Source organism: Nematolebias whitei, chromosome 11, assembly GCF_014905685.2.
Source record: "Nematolebias whitei isolate Nwh7 chromosome 11, NemWhi1, whole genome shotgun sequence".
Classification (NCBI taxonomy): domain Eukaryota; kingdom Metazoa; phylum Chordata; class Actinopteri; order Cyprinodontiformes; family Rivulidae; genus Nematolebias; species Nematolebias whitei.
This window is the reverse complement of record NC_056508.1, coordinates 33,905,601-33,931,354: the sequence shown is the minus strand read 5'-3', so window position 1 is coordinate 33,931,354 and position 25,754 is coordinate 33,905,601. Positions and strand designations below refer to the sequence as shown.

The 25,754-nt window shown below is 40.9% G+C and overlaps 3 protein-coding genes across 5 annotated transcripts in view; 1 reads left to right on the top strand and 2 right to left on the bottom strand.

The window, feature by feature from the left end:
* Positions 1 to 1,540: 1,540 nt before the first annotated feature.
* On the top strand, positions 1,541 to 8,933 carry tardbpa (TAR DNA binding protein a). Of its 3 annotated transcripts, none has more exons than XM_037684243.1 (7): positions 1,561 to 2,232; positions 5,776 to 5,939; positions 6,038 to 6,178; positions 6,374 to 6,544; positions 6,647 to 6,767; positions 7,524 to 7,666; positions 8,452 to 8,933. In XM_037684243.1, the coding sequence occupies exons 1-6, from the start codon at positions 1,992 to 1,994 to the stop codon at positions 7,616 to 7,618; spliced, it is 933 nt and encodes a 310-aa protein (XP_037540171.1). In that variant the 5' UTR covers positions 1,561 to 1,991; the 3' UTR covers positions 7,619 to 7,666; positions 8,452 to 8,933. The 3 variants fall into 3 exon arrangements, with proteins under 3 accessions (XP_037540170.1, XP_037540171.1, XP_037540172.1); XM_037684244.1 differs by having other exon boundaries at positions 1,562 to 2,232; positions 6,647 to 6,731; XM_037684242.1 differs by lacking the exons at positions 7,524 to 7,666; positions 8,452 to 8,933 and having other exon boundaries at positions 1,541 to 2,232; positions 6,647 to 7,195.
* A 2,163-nt stretch (positions 8,934 to 11,096) lies between these two features.
* Positions 11,097 to 18,175, bottom strand: pgd (phosphogluconate dehydrogenase). Its single transcript, XM_037684918.1, has 13 exons — positions 18,091 to 18,175; positions 17,534 to 17,609; positions 17,271 to 17,450; positions 17,125 to 17,190; positions 16,932 to 17,050; positions 16,721 to 16,790; positions 16,462 to 16,596; positions 16,199 to 16,388; positions 15,271 to 15,401; positions 14,149 to 14,282; positions 13,628 to 13,727; positions 11,568 to 11,690; positions 11,097 to 11,384 (listed from the first exon to the last, which is right to left on the bottom strand). The coding sequence occupies exons 1-13, from the start codon at positions 18,096 to 18,098 to the stop codon at positions 11,265 to 11,267; spliced, it is 1,452 nt and encodes a 483-aa protein (XP_037540846.1). The 5' UTR covers positions 18,099 to 18,175; the 3' UTR covers positions 11,097 to 11,264.
* Positions 18,176 to 22,019: 3,844 nt separating this feature from the next.
* The window catches only part of kif1b (kinesin family member 1B), a 66,771-nt gene continuing 63,036 nt past the window's right edge, over positions 22,020 to 25,754 (bottom strand). Inside the window, exons 42-48 of the mRNA XM_037684917.1 lie at positions 24,236 to 24,496; positions 24,058 to 24,129; positions 23,805 to 23,926; positions 23,543 to 23,695; positions 23,119 to 23,311; positions 22,763 to 22,881; positions 22,020 to 22,685 (exon numbers count right to left, since the gene is read on the bottom strand). Of these exons, the coding sequence (XP_037540845.1) occupies positions 22,643 to 22,685; positions 22,763 to 22,881; positions 23,119 to 23,311; positions 23,543 to 23,695; positions 23,805 to 23,926; positions 24,058 to 24,129; positions 24,236 to 24,496 (963 nt within the window). The 3' untranslated portion in view covers positions 22,020 to 22,642. The remainder of the gene's footprint in view (positions 22,686 to 22,762; positions 22,882 to 23,118; positions 23,312 to 23,542; positions 23,696 to 23,804; positions 23,927 to 24,057; positions 24,130 to 24,235; positions 24,497 to 25,754) is intronic.

Genomic DNA, 25,754 nt, shown 5'->3' with positions numbered 1-25,754 from the left:
AGATGTTTTGATGCTGACATCCCTGTATCAGCTGAATTTCAGGTAGGTGGTCATAATGCTATAGCAGATTAGAGTATATTTTCTTCAGTCTCTGTGTAAAAGATGCTTAAGTTGCTTACCGAGTGTGACTGAGATGCAAACATAAACAGTGCACGGTGTGAGTGCATTAAACGCCATGAAGTGGCTAATGGTCACAATAACATGCAGTAATTAATCACCTCTTTAGTTTTACTGGGTCCATCAGCAGCACACTCACCTTCGCATGGCAGTGTGTCCTCTATGGTCCAGCGCTTTTTGTGATTCGTCTTTTTAAAAGTGAGGACAGCACCTCACCTTCACCTGAAGAACGGCTGCAAGACGGGTTGTCTGCACTGGGAGGAGAGCAAAATTAAACCTACTTTAGATGCTTCTAGGTTCATCTTAGCAAACATCCAAATCTTTTTGTTTATTTGCATTAGACACCAGAGATATACTATAAGTTTATAGGGCACATACCAGCACTTGCTGTTGCAGGACTAACTTTAGACTGGAGTGGGAGCTGTGGGAATGGTCAGTCACAAATCCCCTCATCTCCTCTTCATTGAAACTGTTTGTGTTTGATGGACAGGTTGCTGATGGACAGAGCTTCTTTGTGGTTGTTGCCTAATTCGGTCAAAGTCGTGTGTTGTTTGAAAGTTATTACTAAAGTCTACATCAGGGCAGGGGGAAAAATATTTAAGAGTTAAAAAGAACTGTGAAAAAGTTCAGCGATCTGGTTAGGCTTTATATCTGAGGTCAACTGAAAGATATTCGACCCAAACCAGAAACTACAACTTACAGTGCAAAACAAATAATATATTGTGCAGACTGAGTAAAGAGGAACAACTGGACAAATTCTAGATCTGTTTAGTTTAGAAAGTTTACATGCATTTAGTCCTTTGGCTCCATTTTTTTAACAGTGTCTGTTTAGGCCTATTTAAAAAAAAAAAAAAAAACTAAATTAAAAAAATTGCATTTTAGATTTTTTTTTTTTTTTTACAGTACATAACATTAAACAAAATTAGAGAATTCAGAAAAAAAACTAAGTCATACTTTAGGCATTTTGAAAATGTCCTTACGTCAAGGTATTCGACATTTAAAATATTATGCAGATTAAAGACATTTTTAAATTTTTTTTTACAAGAAATTACTCAAACAATTTAGAACGTGTTGCATGTCCACCTCTTTTCTGTTTTCCGTCCTCAGGATCTGTTTGTTTGAGCTTTTCAAATTAACATGTCCGCATTTAAAGGGTAAACTTAAAAACTTTAAATTTGTACCAGGAACACCTGTTATATACGTTTGCACTAACACAACAAAACAAATAATGTATAGTTTATATTGAACCGCTTTCCAGCATAACCGACATTATGAAGTCAAACTATTAAACAAAATGCTTTTACTTTGAATTTCTGGCCTCCCTACAAATATAAAAAGTGCGCTCTTCCGTCTCGATGATGTCATCTTTGCAAGGTGAGCGGTGGGCAGCCATTTTGTTAGCTATCTTGAGGTTACAAAGATTAGCTTGCTTAGCTCTGGATACTTCGTGCTGGAATCGCACACGACAGGTTTTCGAGGCTTTCATCTGCATTATTTTTTCTGGCACAGAGTAGTAAGCCAGAGAAGGACGCGTGTGTTCGCTGGCACTGAACACGGCGCGAAATTAATTTATATGATTTTTTTTTCTCGCTAAGTTTGCTAGCTCATTAGCTAGCTAGCACGCCAGCTAACTTGTTTACGTTAATGGTGGAGAAAACATTCAGCTTTCGTGACCGTTCCATTTTAAATGGTGTAGTTGTGGAGTGAGTGTTTGGCGCTGTTTCGTCTGCTTTTGAATTCCGTTTTAGTTTACACTCTGTAGTAAACGTGAGTCAGGTTAGAATTCAAATAAAACACTCCGGTGTGTGTTTATTAAGAACTTGAGCTCCTTCGGCTGATTCCACTTGGACCAGCTCTCAGCCATCCGAGACACCATGTCAGAGCTGTACATTCGGGTGGCTGAGGAGGAAAGTGAGGAGCCCATGGAGATCCCCTCAGAAGATGATGGTACCGTGTTATTGTCCTCCGTGGCTGCTCAGTTCCCGGGGGCTTGTGGTCTGCGGTACAGAAACCCAGAGTCCCAGTGCATGAGGGGGGTTCGGCTCGTGGAGGGAGTTCTGCATGCACCTGAGAGCAACTGGGGAAACCTGGTGTATGTCGTCAATTACCCCAAAGGTGAGATCGTTTTCCAGTTGCTTCTAAGCACACCTCCCTGTCTGTAAATGTATTCAGCCACACAAACTAAAAAATAAACACAAACTTTCTAGTTACTCACGCTGTTACTGTAACATCAATGTATTGAAGCCCCCCTGTAACACGGCAACATCACAAATTTGAGCCTATAATGCATTAAGCTGGTTTAATTACTTGCTGTTTGTCTATGATGTGTGAACAAAGTCAGTTTGCACATTTCAGGTTGTTTAAATCGCTAAGACTTGTTGCTTGTAAGGCCTTGTAGGCCAACAAAGAAATTATTGGTAATGCACTAAATATGAACATCTTAGTTTTGTTTTCCAACTAAAAATTGAAGATTATAAAGACACGAAAAGTACCTTTAAAAAAACATTGTTGCTCACTACAATTGCTGTTGCATCAATAATGTACCTTTAAACTCCCAATTATGCATGCGGGTCTTTTTACAGGAGATTAAATCAAATGGACTTCCAGTGAGCACCTGTTCTTGAGTCCACATCTACAAAGTAGTTGTTACTGAGGTTTTATCAGTTCTCATATCATGACTGACAATGCAAATCATAGGCAAATGCATCTCGAAAAATAGAATATTGTAATGGGGTTTTTTTTGTTAATCACTTCAAAAAATGAAACTCAAATAGTACATAATTCATTGTACATAGAGTGAAATATATCAAACCTTTATTCCTTGTAAGTTTAATGATGATGGCTTACAGGACACTATCACAGAGCAGACAGCGTCCCCACTAGCTCAGGAGCCAGGCAGAAGGAGAAATCCTACACAAAACAGGCTCTAGAGCAATGCGGATATCCTAACTGGGCCTTCCTGAAAGCAGAGAAGAAACCCAAACAGGACTCCAGTCAGCCATCAGGTGAAAAGGAGGAACCCAGACCCAGACCAGTGGTCATTCCATATGTTGCGGGAGTATCAGCAGAGAAACTGAGACGTTTATTTTCTAAACACAAAGTCCCAGTGGCTTTTAAACCCCAAAATACATTACGGCAAAGACTGGTCCGTCCCAAAGATCCAGTCCCCCGGCACAAACAGAGTAATGTTGTGTATGCTGTTCAGTGTCAGGAGGGCTGTGGTCAGTCTTACATCGGGGAAACTAAACAGCCACTGGCCAAAAGGATGGCCCAGCACAGAAGATCAACATCATCAGGCCAGGACTCTGCGGTCTACACTCATCTCCAGGCCAGCGGTCACTCTTTCAGGGATGAAGATGTTCACATTCTGGACAGAGAGGAACGATGGTTTGAGAGAGGAGTAAAGGAGGCCATCTTTGTGAAAAGAAACCGTCCATCGTTAAACAGGTGGAGGCCTCTGGGTTCAACTGTCCCCCTCTTACAATGCTGTGATTGCTGGTATCATTCAGCCCTCTGTGAACAGTAAACAGCCATCAGTGTGCTAATGATCCATTGTTAGGCTGATGGTCCTTGAGCATGTGATCAGCTGGTTTTGGTTGTCAGCAGCAAACTGGTTGATCCACTCTGAGAAGGTGCTATTTAAGAGACAGAGCTGAATACAGCTCCTCAGACTGAGAAAGTCTTTCGGATGAGAGACGAAACATTTCTACTTTTTTTTTTTTGTTTGTTTTTTGAATGTCCGGAGGACCAGACTTAACTTTTTTTAGATTTTTCTACCTGGATTATTGAGCATGCATCAGGATATTATGGCTGACAAATAATGAAAAAACAAAATTCAATGTATCAGAAAATGAAATTCTGCATAACCAGATTTGGTTCCTTTGTCAGTGTGGGCCGGTGCCAAGTACTACTGGAAAATGAAATCAGCATCTTAATAAAGCTCGTCCACAGAAGGAAGCGCAAAGTGCTCTAAAATGTTCTGGTAGATGCTGTGTTGACTGTAGAGTGGACCAACACCAGCTGTGCACATGGCACCAAACCATCACTAACTGTGGCAACTTCACTCTGGACTTCAAGCAACATGGATTCTGGACCTCTCCACTCTTCCTCCAGACTCTGGGATCTTGATTTCCAAATGGCATGCAAAATTTACTTTAATTTGAAAAGAGGACATTTGGACCACTGAGAAACAGTCCAGCTCTTTTAAGACACTTCTGACGTCTCTGGTTCAGGAGTGGCTCGACTTGAGGAACGAGACATTTGTAGCGCATGTCTAGGAGTTAATCAGCTGATTAGGGTGATACACCAGGAGTTAAAAATATTGAACCTCTTCACAATATTCAAATTTTCTGAGATGCTGAATTTTGGTTTTTCATTATCTGTAAGTCATAATTATCAAAATTACAAATACAATAAAGGCTTGAAATTTTTCACTCTGTGTAATGAATTTATATAATATGAATTTCACTATCTGATATGACCAACAAAAATTTGAACTTTTTCACGATATTCGGTAATTTTTTTTAGTTGCACCTGTCCTGTATATGGACACACAATACTTTCACCAGCATAGGGATGCCATACAGTGCCATAAAGTCAGCACCAGGCCTTGAATCAAGGCCCTTGATACAAGGTCATCATGATGCATCATAATGTTAAGCTTTTTACTCGGTTTGTAACCAGCCTTTGTTTTGTCTCTAGTTTTCAACACTTCCTGAACTGCAGCGGAAAAGTGACATTCCCCTCAATCACACAATTAAGCAATTAAAACAATAACAAAAAAGTCATAACTTTGACAGCAGCTGGACTAACATGTACATTTGTTGCCCTTGTGGGCGGCTGTGGCTGAGTGGTTAGAGCAGTCATCCTCCAATGCAAGAGTTGGGGGTCGAATCCACCAGCAGTCACATGTCGAAGTGTCCCTGGGCAAGACACCGAACCCCTCATTGCCTCTGGTGTGTGTCCCATCGGTGTATGAATGTGATCTAAAGCACTGATTAGTCTCTTTAGAGTGATTTGTTCAATTAGCTTTGTACAGATCTAGTAGAGTGCTGTATGAACGGGTAAATGAGGCACAGATTTTAGTGTAAAGCACTTTGAGCATCTGGATAAGATAGAAAAGTGCTATATAAGTGCAGTCCATTTACCATTTGTGATCCTCGACCTCATTCTGCTCTACTTGCATCAGTGTTTTCATGAACTGATAGTATATGTTTGACCCTGCTCGTATTCCAGATCTCTTATTGAAAATGAGTGGCACATCAGAAAAAGACTGACCAAAACCCAGCATGGATTATTGAGCAGAACATTTCTTCAAAAAGACACATTATTCTAGTGAAAGTGCAACAACCTTTCTTCAGTTCAAAAACAATTGTAAAGGGTGCTGTATAGCAAGATTTATTCTAGTTATTTTAGGACAACTTAAGCTAAAGTAGCAAATGACACATTTAAGTGTAACTTTATAGAAAACGTCCTAGCTTTTCTGAAAATGAGAGGTATATTTAGGATTTCTGATGTCATTTTTTTCCTCTTGTGGCTGTGTGCTTGCTTTGCATCTCCAGTGAAAAGCTAAGAGCCCAGAAAGTTTCAGTCTTTTGTTGTATTCAAACATTATAATTTGATGTTTATCTGATATAAGCTGCTATTTTTACCTCGCAGATAACAAAAGGAAGATGGAAGAAATAGATGCTGCTTCAGCTGTGAAAGTTAAAAGGGGCTTTCAAAAGACTTCAGATCTTATTGTACTCGGGTTGCCTTGGAAAACAACAGAACAAGACCTGAAAGATTATTTCATTACCTTCGGGGAGGTCATCATGGTGCAGGTATCAATGTCTTCTTTCATTTTGAATGTTGTCAAACATTCTTTGTTAGTCTATGTGTCTTGAGTGCATCTCATGTGTTTGTTCTGTGTTCACTCCAGGTGAAAAGAGAGACAAAAACTGGCAACTCAAAAGGTTTTGGGTTTGTCCGGTTTGCTGACTATGAGACACAAACAAAAGTCATTGCTCAGAGACACATGATTGATGGACGGTGGTGTGACTGTAAACTTCCAAATTCAAAGGTTTGCTGAATATTGTTTAACATTTACACAACTTCTAATTTTTTTCTATCTTTGCCTGTTTTGGCTCTAAGTTAAAAGCTTTTGTATCATAATGAATGGGGAGATAAAATACAAGTTACAAAAGCAGTTTTAAATGTTGTTAAGCAGCTGGACTGGATTCGTTTTGAAAATGACTGAGGTTCTGTGTCCTGTCAGGCATGTCCCGACGAGCCCATGCGGAGCCGTAAAATCTTTGTTGGCCGCTGCACAGAGGACATGACGACTGATGATTTGAGGCAGTACTTCATGCAGTATGGTGAAGTCACTGACGTCTTCATTCCCAAACCTTTCCGGGCATTTGCATTTGTCACATTTGCTGATGATCAGGTAAAAAATTGCCATGCTGAGTTTAAAAAAAGCAAATAGCATTTGTTTAGCATAACTGATGTGTACAGTAAGAGTTACAAATGTCTGTCACTTCTCTGTCAGGTTGCCCAGGCTCTGTGTGGAGAGGACCTGATCGTCAAGGGTGTCAGCGTGCACATCTCCAATGCTGAGCCCAAACACAATAATAGTAGGCAAATGATGGATCGAGGGCGGTTCGGGGCTGGTGGGTTCAGTCAGGGTTATGGTAGTAATCGTGGCGGGCTAGGCAGTGGAAGTGGCGGGGTTAATTTTGGGGCTCTGGGTCTTAATCCAGCCATGGTGGCAGCTGCCCAGGCAGCGTTGCAGAGCAGTTGGGGAATGATGGGTATGCTGGCTAACCAGCAGGGTCTGACCTCAACGGCAGGCACAGCCTCCACAACCAGAGATCAGACGTACGGCTCTGCCAGCACCAGTTACAGCAGCCCCGGCTCAGCTAGCCTCGGCTGGGCTGCAGGCACCAATGCGGCCTCCGGCAGCGGCTTCAGCTCTGGCTTTGGTGCGTCTATGGAATCTAAATCCTCTAATTGGGGAATGTAGCTAGTTAGACATTTTTTTTGTTTGTTTGTTGGTTTGTTTTTGTTTATTTTTTTCTGTTGCTGTTAGGCTAATCTGGTAAGTATGCCTGTATGGAGGAATGGCTTATATCTTATTAAAAAATACACTACCTTTTATTTTATTAAAGCAAAAATTTCTACTTGCGTGATTGAAGGTGTAGTCATGCATTGAACGTGTGAAAAGTTTAGTTTGTGGAGTCCTTCACCCTTGGTTTTGGTTTTGATGACTGTGCATGCATAACTATAAACATGCACGAGTATCTGGATATTCTCCCCCACAAGTCCATTGTGACGCGGGCAGTATAGAATTATATATATTTATGCATTTGGTTGTATTTTTTGGTTTGTTTTTGATGTATACGCCTTCATAAAAGTTTCTTCTGCAGTTCAGCAACTCTTTCCCAATTTCCCGGGAGGACTCGCATCATTGGCAGCAATGTTGGGCAGAGCTCAGTATCAGTTCCCCTCCTCTCATGTGTAAATGCATTATCATCCAAGAACAAAGCTTCACTGCATAAACTGTTAGACGGTGGGTGTTCTATTTTGTTTTCGTTTTGTTCCTCTCCCCTTTTTTTTGGGGGGGGGGGGGGGGGGGGCTTATAGAAATCTTGTCTGCTCCTGTCGCTTTTTCAGCTCAGTGAGTGGGATTGGTGGTAGACCGAGTGCGAGTGAGCGAACGGGAAAGCAAAGTGAAAGGAAGCACGTGTGAGAACTGTTTGTACGTTTATTTAATTTTTTCTTAAAACAACAAAATGCCTGGGAGAGTTGAGGAGGACCTGTGGCTTTGTGCGAGTGTGAGAGGAAGAAGCGCGTACGAGTGTGTTCCCAGTGACCATCACAAGGACATTTCTTGCATCTCAAGATCCCTAAGTTCTCTGCTTTTCCTCATCATTTTCTTTCATCCGCAGTTCTTTAAGAATCGCAGTGAAATGTCAAGTGCTGTGACTATGTGGACCCTTTTGTAGCTCTTTACAGTCTGATTTGATGTGAATGCTGTCTGCTCGTGTGCTTCATTTTTTTTCCTTGTTACCACCCTCTCTGTGTGAACATGTGACTTTGTGTTAGTGAAGTCTGTGTGGAGGGAAAACGTAAAAAAAAAAAAATTGGAGTTTGAAAGACGATGTGACGGATGTTTGAAACGTTCCCATTGAAAGTTTGTTTGAAGTGGACATGAATGCATTTTCTATGTTTTGTGAATCAAAGGGAAGTCTGAAATAAAACATAATTTGACTAGGCTTAATACCTTCTTGACAGTGGCTTGTTTTTGTGACTTCACATTAATTGAATTGCCAACGCTTTAATTTACATGTATAGGATCGTGGAACGCGGAACGCCCAGGTTCCCATCTGAACCCTGGTTGGAGTCAGTTACACAGAAGATGAAGCTGTTTTTGCTTTTCGTTTTTCCCCCCCGAGCCGCCACCAAACCACCATGGAGGTCCTGCACCACGGCCTTAATCCTGAAAAGGATCTTCATCACCCGACGAGCAAGAAACCTTCAAGCACTTCCATTAAAAGTGGACCATCATAATCACTTTTTTTTTTTTTTACTCATAATCCAGACCAAAGTCGCATCTGCTTTTTGGAAAATATTTTTTATCCTTCCAAATCCTGTCCTTTTAAAGCCGCTTTATTTGTCAGTGTTTTATTTTTTACCTCATAACCCCTGACTGAATAAATTGTACCGGTGTGGCAGGAAGTGTGCGCCATCTTTTGTTGTTCAAAAAATCTAGTTGATTTAAAAGAATTCAAAGAAACTGATTATCCATGCCAATAAGAAATCACACTGTGTAATACATTAGAAGTCTCATTGTTAAATAAATTTTTTCAAATCATTATCTACGGTCTCTGAATGTTGATAAATATATTTTGTGTTTAGGATTTTATCTTTCAGGCTTTGTTCTTTCCATGTCCTCACATTAGTGACTCATTTGGGAGCTCGGAGATATATTTTGACATATGTCATGGTATAACATTTTATATGTCATGGTATAACATATTTTATATGACATGGTATAACATATTTTATATGACAAAGTAATATGATTTGAAGGAGGGTGTAGCACCAACTATCTGCCAGCAGGTGGTGCTGGTGTGTCATTTAACCTTGTTCTTAAAAGTAACCCAATGGTGTTGGTAATTTTAAATTTCTCTCAGGAGTTTAGTTATTTTAATATCTTTTAAACATTTTAAAAACTGCAATTTTAGTTATAAGTGCCATATTATTTCTTTGGGGTTTGAATGTTGTAAAACCTATTTGAAAACTAATGCATTCTTTATTTTAAAAATTTGTAAAAATGAAATTGTGCTTTAAAAAATTGTGTGTGTGTGGGGGGGGGGGGGACAGGAATTGTCTGACGGGTTCAAGATTTGAGTATTTCTCATAAATGGTGAAATGAAGACAACCCTGGAGTTGTGTGAGATTAAAATGGAGTGTTGTGTTTGCATCATACCTGAGCTACTGACTTGGCTCCAAGTATTGAAAATGTGGCTCTGGACTTTGCAGTTTAAGACAAACTTGTGCTCATATTTAATATTGTATTGTCCTTATAAAAGTAAATGCATGACTTTTTTTATGCAGAAGCTGCAGGCCAACAATCAAAATGAAACATGAGAACAGTTTGAATGTTGCATAAAGGAACACATTAAAGATTAATCACCAGATTATATTACATTTTTTGTCAATGAACCTGATAGCGAGGCGTTTGTTGACTGGAGCTCCAACAGGACGAGTCCGAGCATGAAGGCCTTCGTTGTGTCCTGGGATGTGGTTGAAGGCGTGCGTCAGTACGACAGGCCACAAAGATATCTGGTGTTTGCCGTCTGATGATGCTTGAGCTGCAACTCACTTTGGTCAATAATATCCATCACTGGGAGGGGGTGTGCACCCCCCATGATTAAAAAAATAATTTAGAGTCTTCATACTGTAAACTAGTTTGTGTTTGCTTGAACTGCAGCACAAAACAGGAAACCAAAGGAGATTTTCTTGTTTGGCAACAAACGGACAATAAGTGGAAAGAAAGGGCTTCGTTTTGCTGCAGTCCCTCCAGGAGTTCTGTTCAGATTAAAGGCCCCAACAAGCAACATCTGCTCATAATCACTTGTAAAGCCTGACATTCTGATTTGCTCATTTTGTTTCAACACAATTCAAAATACTTTATTAATCCCAAAGGGGAATCAAATGTAGCTCATCATGTGCCTCTGGGACGATCTGGCATTTAGTCATAGATGCTGCTTTAACATTTGCCATCTGATAACTTTTTAATAGAATTGTTTACAAGTTATATATTTTGATTTTCTTAAACTTCATCTCATCCACCTTCAACTATGTGGGCAGTAATCCACATTATTAGCAGAAATAGAGGGCCCCAAACCAAATTTTGCTTAGAGTCCAATGGAGGCATGGACTGGCTCTGAATACAACTTAAACTGAACAGTTTGGTAAAACTATTAAAAGGATAATTTAAGAACTTTGCAAAAGTTACCAGTTTGTGCAAAGGCCCTAAGAGATTTGATTGAGACTACTTTGGATGAATTGTGTCCACCGTGTTCAAATGGTCCTGGGTCCATCTGGTGGACATGATGCAGACATCATCTCGCTGTGGGACTTGTTATAAAATCATCCTGATCTACAGGAAAAAAGTGAAACTGTGGGTTTTCTGAACATCTGCAGTAAACAAAGTTCTAGTGGGCTGCATCACATGTCCACCTTTTATTAAACTGACCATTTATTGATCAGCTTTTGGAAAGTTTTGCCTTAGCTCTCAGTAAACACACTTCAGTCCTGTTTCCAGCTCCCAGAACGCAAGGACCATTGAAGCTACTTAGAAAGGGATTGAAATCTTTATTTAGCCTGTTACAGCACCGTGCGGTGGTTCACCTTAATCCAGAGTTTACACTGAGAACCCAACAAGACAGGTGAACATTAACCCATGTCCACGTGGAGTCGACACTTCTCTGTTGCTACGTCACAAAAGACGAGGAGGGTTTGTACAGTTTCTTTATAAATAAAACTATAATCTCTGAGACAAGTTAATGGAGCAGGTGGTGGTGGGATTTGAAACGTGTCCTGCTGCAGTTAACATCCTACTAATCTGTGTATTTTACAGAACGATGAGAGAATGCTCATTAAGCGTTGTAGGAAGACGAGGAGACGTTTCCACCGTGGCCGGTCCAGTTAGTGTGGATGTACTGACCGGGCTTTGATAGCAGCTCGTATGTGTGGGCTCCGAAATAATCCCTTTGAGCCTAAAAAGAACAAAACATCATCATCAATAACGCAGGGCTAATTTCTCTCGAATATCATTAACAAGAACTAAGCAATCTTAAATATCTACAACACAATGAGCGATAACTAATGTCCGTGTTCTATGCTCCATGTTTATCCCGTTACGCTCTGGCTGCTGCTCGGCTGCAGCGACTCTTCCTCACCTGCAGCAGGTTGGCGGGCAGCATCTCGTGTCGGTAACCGTCGTAGAAGGACAGGGCTGTGGTGAAGCAGGGCATCGGGATGCCATGCTGGACTCCAACGCCAACCGTTCTGCGCCACGACTCCTAAAGCAAGAGAGCAGACACGTTTCAAACTCGTGGGAGACGACGCCTCAGGTTCTGGGAGTGAAAACGAAAACTTGAGCTCGGACCAAATTTCTGTGAAACTTCCGTCTGCAGGACTTGATTTGTGCCAGATCCTGCTGAAACAACAGCCAGGAACTCTTATTTTGACAGGGTGTGTTCCAGTAACTGTTTGGATCTGGTAACTCAGGCCTAATAATAATAAAGTTATGCACAAATATGACTGCCTTGAATGAATAAAACCTATATTGGATATGTAAACTGAAAATAATTACATAAACACTAATTGTGAGCTTCCTAATATCACATCAGAGCTGTCGCTTTGCATTTCCGCTTCTACTCTTAAAAAAAATCTCTGCCCTAAAAGTTCAAAGGCAATTTCATTAAAAAACACTAACGTATAATTAAACGTTTTGCACTAAGTTCCTGCACTTTTGTGAACAGTCTGATGTGTGAATCACTGCAGGAGTTATATAAGCAGACATGATGATCTCGGCTCATAAAGACCTTTGTCGTGCAGTCAGAGTATTTGAAGCGATGTTGGAGCGACCAAGACGCTTCTCTGAAATGAGCAAGAGGATTGAGAGCATCTTTTCTAAGGCCGTGACAAAGTGCTAAATATGAGGCAGTTTTTTTTCTGTGTGGCCAAAAACTTAGAGCAGCGCTTGTTGTCCCACGGTGCAGAGCAGGGAGGAGGATGAGGAGGCGCACCTGAATGCAGTGTGGGATATACTAAACAACTAGTAAGGTAAGAAATGATCCTGCACTTAATACACTTATAAATCACACAAAGTGTTTAAAAGTAATTTATAAATATGAACTGACTTCAGTGGTGATTTTAGCCTCTTTTCGGGGGTGCTCAAACACCCCTAAATTTTAACACTAGTTCTGTTACGATAACAAATTTTGCTGGGCGATTAATTGTCTCAGAAATTATTGCGATAAACAATAATATTGTTTGAAATTTGACAAAATTACAATAATTTGTAATTATTGTCAAATTTAAGAAGAAATGCTGGTTAATTTATTTTGTGTGTAGTATCTTTTTTGACCACTGGGTGGCAGTATAAGACTTTGAACTGAAGGATGGATAGTGAGGGAGCGAGCAGCGTGTCTCTAAGAAAAATGGGAGGGAGGCTCCTTGACGTGACATGGGCTGTCTTGCTTCGGTTCTCAAAATGGCGGATGCTCCGAGTGGTTTGAGCTCTTTAGCATAACATTTTTCACACAAAGCTTTTAATATAAAAATCAGTAAACAAGTTCTCAGCTTCTTTTTGCAGAGAAAAACTTTTTAGACGAAGGCACGGGTTTCAACTGTGAATTTTGGAGCTTCGACAAGACGGAGGTTCTGCATTGCTAACATTTTGCAGTCAGAGATATCAATAATAACAGAGTTTACATCTTTTGTTTCATGCTAATCTACTGTAATACACCTTTGTAAAATGAAAATATACCAGAATGCAGGAAATGGCATCTACATTAGTCAAAATTCTCTGGGGAAGGACCCCTACCCCCCCCCCCCCCCCCAGCCTAACTGCTATTTGCATTCTAGCATTGTTTGGTTTACAAATCAAGTCCTGTCTGTATGTATCCACAAATCCAAATGTGCACAATATTGTGCATGAAAAAAAGATGCATTTAAGCATCACAGATGTTTGCAGAGTTTGTCTTTTTATTAAACGAGTTCATTTGGATAACTTTAAACCTTCAGAAACTCTGGATTAAAGAAAGTGAAGCTACTGTCCATTCTGTAGCAACACAAAATAAAAGGAAAAATCAGACTTTAATAAGAAAAGTCAGACAGGCAACAAATAGGCCGACAAGTTCAAGTATTGCTTCACTCCCTTTGCTTTGTTAAAAAACAGGAAACAATTAGATTCTTTGTCAATGTAGCTGTTGAAATGACCACTTCCTCATACCTGACAGTCTTGCACAGCTTTACTGAAGAAACTGTCCAGCAACAAGTTCTGCAGGTCTGAGTCTCTGTCGAACGCTTCTTTGATTTTACCCAAGAAAACGCTGGAGAGGAGAGAGAACAGTGTGAGCACAAAGATGTAATAGATAGGTGGGAAAAACAGTCCTGTTTTTAAAAACACCATTATTAATGAATATTTGTATTCATGTGTTAACAACCGTTTGTAGTGAACTCTCAAGTCATGCTGGAAGTTTGATTTAAATTGATGCAACCAGATTACAGAGAGCAAACAAGTGTCACAATCACGATGTCCTCATTCTTCTCTCCGTCTGATTTTAAAGCTCACATAACGTCTCTTTCTAAAATGACAACCGATGGGAGGAACAAAAACCTTAAACTTCCTTTATGGCACAACGTTAAAAGTTTCCTCTTCTCAGTTTAAGACATCTCACTGGACTATCGCTGCCTATGACTAAACCCACAATATTTCTAAGAAGAAGCTTAAACAAGTCACTTTAGTCACACCTTCGGATGATGCAGCCTCCTCTCCACATCAGGGCGATCGCACCGTAGTTGAGTGACCAGCCGAACTCTTTGGCTGCTTGCTGCAGCAGCATGAAGCCCTGCGCGTACGAGATGATCTTGGAGGCATAAAGGGCCTGAAAAAAGACGAACGAGCAGTTTATCCTGAGGTCGTACCCTAATGTGTAGGATACGGGAGCACCATAATGAAATGCACAGCAGCCACTGGTCTCGATTTGATACAGTCATGTTATTTTGAGACTTGAAAGACAACTTTCATGCATTTAACTAGAGAAATGTGAGTTCTCTGAGAACATTTATTACACTTGATAGAGTCGTTGTTTCCCCAAAGTTAATAAGAAAAACATTCAAGCGCTTCTTTTTTTTTTTTTTATATGCTGTTGATAAAAATCAGCAGATAAGTACTGCTCTGTGCAGCTGCCGGGCTTTTTAAGAAATTTAACTACAAGATTCTTAGAAAGCCAGACATCCAAAATACCACCATGATCCCTCAGCAGACTGGAGTGATGGGAAGAATTATTAAAAAAATAAAATAACATTTAAGGGTTCTGTATTTGCAACCCATCTTGGGTGTACCCCGACTCTCACACCAATGACTACTGGATATGGGCACCAGTAACCCAAAAAGGAAGAAGCAGGTAAAGATAATGGATGATGGAAGAAAACACACGATGAAGATGACTTGTTGCTACTTTTGGTTCTAAAATCACCCCAAGATCCACAACAAACTACCCCAAGAGGTTCAAACTGAAGGTTTTGCTACAGTCCTCATAGCCTTAAAGATCATCTAAACTTTGCACACAGTTTCAAATCCTAGTGCACGTGGAACATCTCAAGAGCTAGAAGACTTCAGCAGAACGAACGGATGAAACATGGTGTTAACAAAACTGACCAGACGTGCCCAACTTGCTGCTGGTCAGAAGCTGATAAGCTGTTTGTTGAACATCTTTCCTTTTTAATCAAAGGTCAGAATCATATAAAATAGTTTGATATTTTTCTATTCTTCCTCACACTGTTTCACAGAAACCTTGTTTTTTTAACATCACAGGTATTGAATCAAAGTATTTCAGTGGCTGTGCAATGAAACTGCGCAGCGTGTTCCACCTTTCTGATGTCCTCCAGGAACGCATCCTTGTTGCCGCTGAATTTGACCCCCTGCGGGCCCGAGAGGCTGCGGCTGGCCTGCACCCGCTCATCCTTCAGAGACGACAGGCACCTGGCAAAGACAGCCTCCCCTGGGACACAGAAAGCAAGCAGGGCAGGCAGAGAAAATGAATAAATGAAGAACAGTTGGCTGTTTCTGGACGTATTTTAAGCAGGAGTGTCACTTGGTGTTGGTAAAAAAAAAAACTAAAAAAAAACTGTATGCTTGTCAACTGCCTCTTAGGTCAAGTAAAAAGAAAAATAACCGGCTGAGTCAGCATGACTTGCTAAAAACTGCCCAGCACAATGACGCAAGACAAAGTGTCCATGTGGGAGTGAAATCCAGCCATGCACGCTGCTGCACATCCACTGGATCAGTCCTCGCACAATGAAGGTTTTTGTTCAAGAGCTGCAGCCCTGATAGTAAACGACTGAAAATAACCCGTCTGAACAAAGCCTGGATTGGTTTGGTGATGGGACAGTTTGGGCCACACAAGATCTACAATTAATATTACATAAAGCTGACCTTTGTGTAACTTTAACTTCAGCCATACACCCTGAAGGTGAGTGTTTCACAACTTTTATTTGCTCTTGTGTGTGTGTCAGGTAATGACACAGTCATCCAGTGACAGAAAACACTAAATCCCCTTTAATCATCTGAGATGAGCAAACCAGAAGAAAAGCCTCCAGTCGTCTTAAGGTCAGCCTCATATTGATCACATCTAGAAAAAGCTCACTGGCAGCTTTGTGTGGACTAAAATCAACTTGTGTATGTGTAAACCTTTTCAAGCGTGTTGTAACATCTTTGCAGGAGGATAACGGTTTACTGAAAACAACCTGCAGGAAGGAAACCAGGTACTTCCTCTTCTACAAGCTTTCCTTCTCTTACCGATCAAGGTGACAGGTGTGCCGTACTCCAGTGCTGAAATAGCCGTCCACTTCCCTGTGCCTTTTTGTCCAGCGCTGTCCCGAATTTTGGGCAGCAGATGCTGACCATCAGCGTCCCGGTACTTAAGGATGTTGGCTGTAATCTCAATCAGGAAGGAGTCCAGTTCTGTCTTGTTCCAGCTATCAAAAGCCTGAGGGCATATCAGTTCAGTCAGGCACTTTTTCTGCTCTGAGAACAACGGTGCGGCGTTAGAACCACCTCACCTGTGCCATCTCGTCATGGTCCATCCCTAAAACGTCCTTCATTAGGTGGTAGGCCTCGCAGATCAGCTGCATGTCTCCATACTCGATGCCGTTGTGGACCATTTTCACAAAGTGGCCTGCGCCTTCATCTCCAACCTGCTCAAGTGACACAATATTGTTAAATATTAAATTATTTTTTTACAATAATGCCGTTGTGTTGTATACAATCAGTGCATTAAACATTACAAAACTGCACTGAAGAAACAAACGATGCACCCACCCAGTCACAACACGGCTCTCCTGTTCCGACTTTAGCAGCGATGCTTTGGAAAATGTCTTTTATGTGTGGCCTTGAAAAAAAGAAAGGAAAAAAATCACACACTAAATATTTAATCAACTTACATATTAAAATCAGCTAACTAATCTTCACTAATATTCATATTTAACAGGGCATATAAATACCCAACATTTTCAGTTTTTTTAAGGCTCACCAGGCGTCTTTATGTCCTCCCGGCATGAGTGATGGTCCATAACGTGCGCCCTCCTCGCCACCGCTCACTCCGCTCCCAACAAACAGCAAGCCTTTCTCTTTCAGACTCTTACACCGCCGCTGTGACACGAACACAAGACAAGATGTGAGGATGTGCTCTTAGAAATACCAAAGGGTGAGTGTCAGCAACTTACCGTTGTGTCTCTATACTCAGAGTTGCCACCATCGATGATGATATCCCCAGCTTCAAGAAGGGGAACCTAAAAGAAAAAGCAATAACAGCACACAATAAAGTGCTGCAAAGCTCATCACTAGTGCAGGTTGATGCAAAACTACCAACCAGTTTATCAATGAAATCATCCACAGCCTGTCCAGCCTTGACCAGCAGGATGATCCTCCTGGGCTTCTTCAGCTTGGACACCATGTCCTCCAGGGACTCCGCTCCGATCACTTTGGAGCCCTTAGCCTCGTTCTGCAGGAAGTCGTGGACCTTGGACACAGTTCGGTTGTAGGCGCAGACCTGTTGGACAGAGATCGTTTTCAGTTAGAGGAAGAACAGTGGGTCCGTCGGGAAATGTAAACCAACAGAAATGAAGACCTTACCACAAAGCCATGGTCGTTCATGTTCATGATGAGGTTCTGACCCATAACAGCCAAACCAATAAGTGCAATGTCTGCTCTGTGGAAACAAGAGGAATCACATTTACTAAGAGGACCTAATGTGCAGCACCAGCAGGCTGCAAAATAAAATGTGAGAATTAAGATTCTTAGATTTTCGTTGTAACGTTGCAAATAACATACTGAACCCAAATGGCCAACTAAAAAGCTCACTTCATTTCCCAGAGTCCATAGCGATATCATAGGTTCAGTGTTTTTATTATCGTAAGTAAATTTCTTTTGGATGCGAACCCGCAACCTCAGGATTGCAACACCACGGCACTGCCCATCAAGCTACCACAGCCCCCAGGTTTATTATCGTATATTTCTGCTACACACAAAAAATAGAGGGCTGCATGGCAACAAACAAACAAAATAGATCAATTATAATGAATGATAAGTAGTAGTCGGTAAAACGTTCACAATTAGTTAAAATATAAATCCTGACTAAATAAACACGTGTACCCCCATCTGAATGAGTAAAAACTCTTCCGAAAACTCACTCAGCCATCGTGCTCTGCGGGTGAATTAAGGATAAGGTAAGAAGTGTTCAGTTGAATCCTTTCCTTCAGATTTCCTCCTCTCGTTCTGCACTTCCTGGTTCCTCTCCACAACGTGACTTCACTACTTACGCACGTCCCATGCAGAATCCACCAATCAGAGAGCGTCTTTGGTACAACCCACTTTGTTTTGGGATATCTGATTGGTCCAGAAGCCTGAGCAGAGGTATAGCGTCTCTCATTGGTTGCTCCTACAGCCAATCATTTTACAGATCGTGAGTTTTTGTATTATTAAGCCCTGCATGACCAAACCTAATCAAGATTTAGAAGGGATTTTTTTTTTTTAATTTAATTAAATCAGAGAATGTCAAACATCTTTCATCTCAGAAATGTATTCTCCTGAACTGTGTATTTAAATAGGTTTTGAGAATTTAATATTAGGTATAACTTCTTTGAACAAAATTAATTTGAACATGTTTTGTGATGATGAAAGACAGGTTCCTCTCAGCTGATCTTGAGGTCATGTATTGAAGATTTGGTGGTATGAGGTTTATTAGCATTTGAGGCAGCTCACATGAAAAATGACTTTACACTAAACCAAATTAATGTCAGAACGGCTTATTCTGCACTGGGTTTCAGGGTGAAGGGTCAAAGTTTGAAATAATCCCTGAAAGGTTTTGGCCCTTTTAAATGCCACTCAACAGTTTAACTTGTCAAGCTTGCTTGAGATTTGTAGATGTAAAGAATAAATAAGTAAATAGGAAATTTCTGCTGTATATGATCAGTTTTGGAAATTAAAGTAAAAACTAAACAGAGACCATCTTCTCACTTTGACTTTTTTGCTAAACAAACTGTAAAAACAATGACAAGGAGTTGTGAAAGTAGAAACACCTGTAAAGCATTAGGAAAGTGTCAGCTAAAATATTTCCTTTTTTCTAAAGGTTTGAAACAGGAATTATTTTTTGTTTCCTATACTGAACATTACTTTTTATTTACCGTATTTTCCGGCGTATAAGTCGCTCCGGAGTAGAAGTTGAATCAGTCAAAAAGACATGAAGAGGAAAAAACATAGAAGTTGCTTTGACGTATAAGTCGCATTTATTATGCGTCACCGCTGACCCGTCGCGTTTATTATACATTTATTTAATGGTCAAAACAGCTTCATTTCAGCTGGAGCTGCTAGCTCTCCAGCGATCCTCTGCCTCCACCAGCTGAGTGAAACGAGCGTGCATGGGAGGACTCGCTGTCCCAGTTCTTCGAAATTTAAATTCAGTCAAAAATTGCATTATGAATATGGAAAAAAGAAACTTATATAAGTCACAGCAGGACTGATAAATTTATGCAAAAAACTGCAACTTATACGCCGGAAAATACTGTACTCTGAAATGTTAGGAAATGATCATGCTGTCAGCTAAAGTTTCCTTTTTTCTAAAGGTTTGAAACAGGAATTTATTTTGTGTTTCCTATTCCGAACATTAGTTTTTATTTAGTCTGAAATGGGCCTCCATCTCTCCCAAACAGCAGTGAAGCTGAAGACAAAGCAGAGGACAAACAGGCAGCACTTGTTCTGCTAACGCACAGTTTGCACTTTTATTGTTGCCTCATTCACTAAACAGTTTCAGTGGTGCAAGATTACCATACACAGAATTAGGATATCTGCATGACACATCTATGCTATACAGCGAATGGATTATAATTATTACAAATACAGTAAACATATTTACAGTTTAGTTCAAGCTCCATACAACACAGATATTTACACAGTATGAAAATGAAACCAGTGCGACAAATAATGTACAGCGTTGATGCTGTCCTTTATTCTTTCAACAAACAAATCCCAATAGGAAAAGTGTAGCTGATATTTATTCTGAGGGGAAAAACTGAAAGCATCATGACTTTTTTTTATTTTTATTTTTTTAAAAGGCATCAACGGAAAAAAAAAATTGTTGAGGTGAAAAAAAAAATCACCAACACAATAAAAAGAATAATGTGATATTTTTATGCCTATTAGCTACTTTATGTTATGGTCCCTGATATTAGAGGAAATAAACGGATAAAAATGACCTTTTGTTAGGTAGTCAGAAGCCTGGCCCACACGAGAAGCAAATAAAAACTCTTCAAAACTAAAATCAGACTTTTTAAATCACTTTCTGATAAAGAGGAAGCACTAATGCAACTCATCTCCTGAAAAGGTGCAGCAGGTTGGATCTCTTCCATTTTATTCAAACAATGGGGGGGGGGGGGGGGTCGTCTTAAATGGTACATTCAACTCTCAGTTCAAGCCAGACGAAGCAGTCAAACCTTCATTTGGTTCATTTTGAGCAGAACAACTAAACGGCGGAGACTTCATTAGATCAGTTAGTTGAACCTTTTATTAGGATGTGCAAAGAGCTGCAAACTAATATATACATTGCAAACAATAAATACACAATATAAAATAATAGAACTCTGCAAATTAGCCACCGATGTGAAAATGTTTGCTCTGACGTCCTGATAGAAATATGCATCTCTTCCTGTTGAGGTTCATGCAGGTGCGCTACACCTTTGACTCTTGATGAGTGCATAGTTGCCTTGTTTATATCAGGTGTGGACTCCTTAACAGAATAATAGTCTTCTCAGAAACAATCCAGGTTTGATGTTTCTGACCAGCAGGCTGGCTGACCTGAGGACAGTTTCTGGGTCACTTCTGAGTCAAATGTTTTCTGTGTTCATGTTGGAATCATTTTTACAGACTAAACTAATTGGAGCATCTCTGTTTTCACCCTCGTGTCCCGTTCAGGTGACACAGTGAGCAAACTGCTGGTTGGTTGGCCAGAGTTAAACAAAGCTCATCTGTGCTTCCAACACGTGTCTCGACAGAGGCAGCAGCCAAACGTAGCATCAGCATGATGTGCAGAGCAAAGATTTCCATTAACACCACCAGAAATAAAACATTTCACCTCATCATCCCTTTATTCTGTTTAATAAATCTTCTAAAAACCTGCGTATTGTTCAGTGTAGCCTCGACATGTGCGTTCAATCTTTGCTCCTGAAGCTCAAACAAAATTCTGCGTGACCTGCCTTAAGACTTGCTATAGATATGAACTATTGTGCAAAATCAGGTGAAACACCAATAGATGCTGGTTACAAATCAAGAAATAAACGCCCTTTGTTACATTTCATAAAATAAAAACTGGAATGATCAAAAGCATGATAAAATGTAACAGATGTTAATAAAAAAAACAGACTAGTTGAGGAGGCTGCGATTCAGAAACACAAAGAGAAAAAGTAGAAGTGGTGACGTGCGGTGCTGCTGAACTGTAAAAACTTCATTTTAGAGGTTTTTTACTCGACGCTTGCGAGACAGTGAGGGAACGTGTCATAATCAGGCCTCACTGCTCAAGTCAAGGCTAAAACACGTTTCTTCTTCTCACCATGTTACGCCTTCACAATCACATATTTGTAACAAATTTCTGCTGCTCAGCTTGTTTGCAGAAGTTAAAGAAGCTAGGAGGAATGCCTTAAATGGGATTTAAGTATCAAACTGATCCCAGAGCAGATTGTAACACCATCCTCACCTCCCTCTGGTATTCTCCAAACCCTGTGATGTCTTAGAGATGAAATGCAAAAAGACAAATATTAACTTTTTAAGGAACAATCCAGCTCATTATTTCCACTGCAGAGATATAAGATCGTGAGTTTTTGCTCGTTTTGCCCAGTTAGATGTTTGATGTTTACACAAATGCACAGACTCGACTGACACTGGTACGATCGGGGGTTGGAGCTGGTGTATGTACAGAGGCTGAGGAGTGGGATCTAAACGTCACACGGACGGTGGAGATTCAGCTCTGCCCTCATAACTCACTGAGCTCCACAGGATTTTGCTCAAATTACTGAGTTTTATGTTTTAAGACTATTCAGATGAGCTGAGCAGCCTGATGCAAATCTCATAAGATAAAAAAAAAAAACTAGCAGCAATAATTCACATTGCAGAGCATTAACTAATACATCACAAGAAGTTATTTGTATATTTTCCCTTGATAATTGTAACTATTTGCTGTTTGATTTGTTTTGTTTTCAGTTAAATTTCTCCTGAGGAATGCTGCAGTTATCATGCGAGCACATTATCAGAAATAAACATAAATAAAAGTCATTTTGGGAGACAAATATAACACTGACAGACGTTTCTTTTTACAGATGGTCGGCAAACTGAAAACTTGTTTCTAACGAGCCGTGCACACACAAGTAGACTACTACATCATGCAACTAGTTAGGGAGTTCAGGAGAGACAAGTAAGCAGAAGGAAATCTGACCCAAACATTGGTCAAAAACAAACACAAAACGTTAAAGAGGCTGGGAGAGAAGGAAAGCTGGCAGGAGGAGGGGGGTAGCTGGAGGAAACAAGGAAGGCAAAACGTCTCTGGAACAGAAACTTTTAGTTGCATGAAAGGAGACTTAAGCCACAAGTCTACTTACAAGAGAAAACCGTCAAGATCACAATGATTAATAAGTGTTAACACTTGGTATGTTCAAAGGCTGTTCAGAAAGAGCCGGAGGTTCAAGTGTGCTGCTCCGCTCAGTTCTTTGTCAAGCCGCTGCGTCTCCTCGCCAGCTTAGATCTGTCAGGACGACATGTCACAGTGAGGCGAAAACGTAATTTCAGAAACAGACGTCAAAGAGGAGTTGCATGCTGTACCTTATTGTCCCTGCGAGCAGAGGATTAAAAGCGTACAGCCAGTCGTTCAGGTCCTTCTCATTGTTGGCCTGCAGGAGGATCCCTCGATGTTTTGTGCAAACAGCAAATGTGTTGGGAGTCTGAATAGAAAGCATAAAATATTTATCATGAAACATGCCTGAGGGAGTTGTATTTATGTGTGTCAGCCATTTTACTAGACTTCATAAAGTCAAAATGTGTTGTTCTTCTGTGTTGCCTAAATTTGTTAATGTGTAAACAAATGTGTAACTATTACTGCTTAGAGCTATTTGCCTTGGTTAAAAGGGATTCTGAATAAATAAAGATGTTGATTATTCTAACATCAATCAGACCTCTACCTTGAGCATGGCCTGCTGGTCTTCGCTGTATTCCACCTGGGCTGTGGACAGATTGAGGACGCCTCGCTCCACCGGGTCCTTGTCACTGTTGTAGATGAAAACATACGGCCGACGAACAACCACAAAGTGCTTCACCCATGAGTTGGAGCGCGGTTCCATGAAGCTCAGAAAACCTTTCTTGGAGACAACAGATCTAAAACAAAAGAAAGCAATTAAAAATCTATTATATTTAATTGTTTGTTCTGAACTTGAGTTTTCTAAAAGCAAGACATTCATTTCAGTTTCCATTCAGCTGAAAACTGAACTAAACTTATAAAGCATAACTACTTGTGTTTGAAGTTTCATATACATTTCATATTGTCTAATATTATACTACAATACTTTATACGCAATAGGAAAAAAAAGTTAAATTAGAGCACATTACCCTGGCCTCATCTCTTCAATATCAGGCAGCAAGTTTAAGAACTCCTTCTTTCCTGCTCGTGCAAGGTAGGACGTCTCCAGAGTAGGAATTAGGGGGAAGTTCTCATAATCTGAGCCGGAGGGGCTGGAGGCACGAGAACTGTTCTCTGGGGTCCTAAGAGACAAAACTTTAAGTTAGCATCGAGGAGACAAATGGGAAATAAGATCTACACCGGGTTTAACTGAAAATATTTTATGAGTGGTAATTAAAATGATATATTTACTTCTGGTCTAAGGAGCCACAGCGGGAGTCAGACAGAGAGGGGCAGGTAGAGGAGGGGGTGAGGGTGGCGCTGCTGAAGCTGGTCACTGATGGGTCCCGTCCGATGGGTGAGATGTCTGACAGCTGGGGAAAACAGAAAATTAAAAATCAGAGGCGAAAGTTATTTTAAAAACTTGTGCGATGCCAAACTTCCTTTATGGTTTATCAAAATAAACGTGTCCACCGCACTTTAATTTCTTTGTGTCATCTCTAACCTTGCAGTCACTGATGCTGTTGATCACCTGGTTGTATTCATTGTTGAAGGTGTGTGTCAGGAGGCGCAGGCACTACGAAAAACATAAAAAAATTAAAAGACTGTTGAGTTAACAGCAGGAGGAGGAGCAGAATGCTCTGCAGCACAGACAGAAATACTCGCTGCCAGTGTAGTGACACCTTAGTGGCCAGCTCCTTCTCACGATCCACCAGGCTCTCGATGTCGGCCGAGTCGTAGCCGCTGCTCTCGCTGGGCGTGATGGCGCTCTCACAGGTGGTGCTGGAGATCTGCGAGGAGATGGAGGTGGAGGTGGACAGAGTTCCTGAGCTCAGGCTGGGAGACAGAGTCTCGCTTAGGGACTTGGTGGTGGGAGTTGTTTCCACTGGAGCCGTCTCTCCTAGCTTCTCCCTCAGCAGGAGGAGGTGACGGGTCTTCTCCACCTGTGAACAACAGGACAAACGTTTGGCACGAGTTGTGGTTATTCAACTTGTTTTATTGAGTGGGAAATGTAGCAGGAAGGCAAAGCAGAAAATATTTTGTTCAACACTTGCTCTTCTCAAGGGCGGACGTCTCCTCCTCTCCCTCTCCACTTTGCTTTTGCTCTGTCTGTCTGTGAAACTGCTTTAGAGCTTCTCTTCTACAAATCTTCTGAATCATAACTATGGACTTGGATTCGGTCGGTTGGTCCCTCAACACAATTGATAACATTTATTTTAACAGAAGACAGGCTTTAGGTGAGCCGATTTGCCCTGTTGGCACGCAGCTGGATATCTCATCGACTTTGAAGACTTGATGTGTCTATCTCTGCTGTCATCTGTGGATTTTAAGGACATATTTATAATTGGATTTATGATAACTGGTTCCTGCTTTTTGGATTGGGCTGGTTCCTGGTCTATCAACAAACAAGGAAGTCGTCGGCAGCAAATCTGGACCTGGTCAGGCTACCTGCCTTATATGTTGGCTTGGTTCGTGCCTCGAGCACCCAGACTCTTGGCAGAATGGATCAGATCTCGAGGATTATTCTCAGGCACGTTCCAGTGGTGTAGTCATTTAATTTGGACGTTTCGGAACAGAGTGGACCGACACAGACTCAAGGTAGATGTCATTAAAGTTCTGCCTGTCCGCAAAACCATCGTGTTTATCTGAATTTGGCTCCCTGACTGGCCTTGACAGGGCATCTTATCACAAACTGCCTGGAAGTTTTGTAAACCTGATGCTCTACCCCTCCCTCCCTCCTACTGAGGAATGTCCATGGACTTTTCAGAGGAGCCCAGCTGAATAAACATTCTGTCATCATTTCAGGACCCTGGATTTGTCTTTGGTCGTCCTCAGCACCCCCCTGAGTGTGCACGGATCTCTCCAGAGGGAACCATTTGAACTGAGTAATTTTATCTGAACTCTGCAGTGCCTCTGTGTGTTGTCTCTGGCTGCTCATTGCCCCCCACCCCCCACCCCCCGCACGTAATGTCGGTGTCATTATGTGCTAGTGTGCAAGATTTTTTTCATTATCACGCTGTTGACCTTCAAACAGAGGTTAAAAGTGTGTTAGGATTAATTTTTTTTTATCTCCAAACCCTATGTGTTATTTTTCACCACTTTTTATTGTCTGTTCAAACAGATCTCACTTGTAAATGAGTCTCCGAGGCTCAATGTGACTTATCTGTTTAAATAAAGGTTGAATGAATGAAAAGAAAAGTC

What these genes read in the sequence shown, in the direction of transcription:
- tardbpa (XM_037684242.1), top strand. Translation starts at nt 1,992, where the DNA reads ATGTCAGAGCTGTACATTCGGGTGGCTGAGGAGGAAAGTGAGGAGCCC. An exon ending in GGGAGGTCATCATGGTGCAG is followed by an intron (nt 5,940 to 6,037) that starts GTATCAATGTCT and finishes TGTTCACTCCAG; the next exon opens with GTGAAAAGAGAGACAAAAAC. An exon ending in GTAAACTTCCAAATTCAAAG is followed by an intron (nt 6,179 to 6,373) that starts GTTTGCTGAATA and finishes GTGTCCTGTCAG; the next exon opens with GCATGTCCCGACGAGCCCAT.
- pgd (XM_037684918.1), bottom strand. An exon ending in AAGCTGTGCAAGACTGTCAG is followed by an intron (nt 11,691 to 13,627) that starts GTATGAGGAAGT and finishes CTCTTGCTTTAG; the next exon opens with GAGTCGTGGCGCAGAACGGT. An exon ending in TGCCCGCCAACCTGCTGCAG is followed by an intron (nt 11,385 to 11,567) that starts GTGAGGAAGAGT and finishes TGTTCTTTTTAG; the next exon opens with GCTCAAAGGGATTATTTCGG.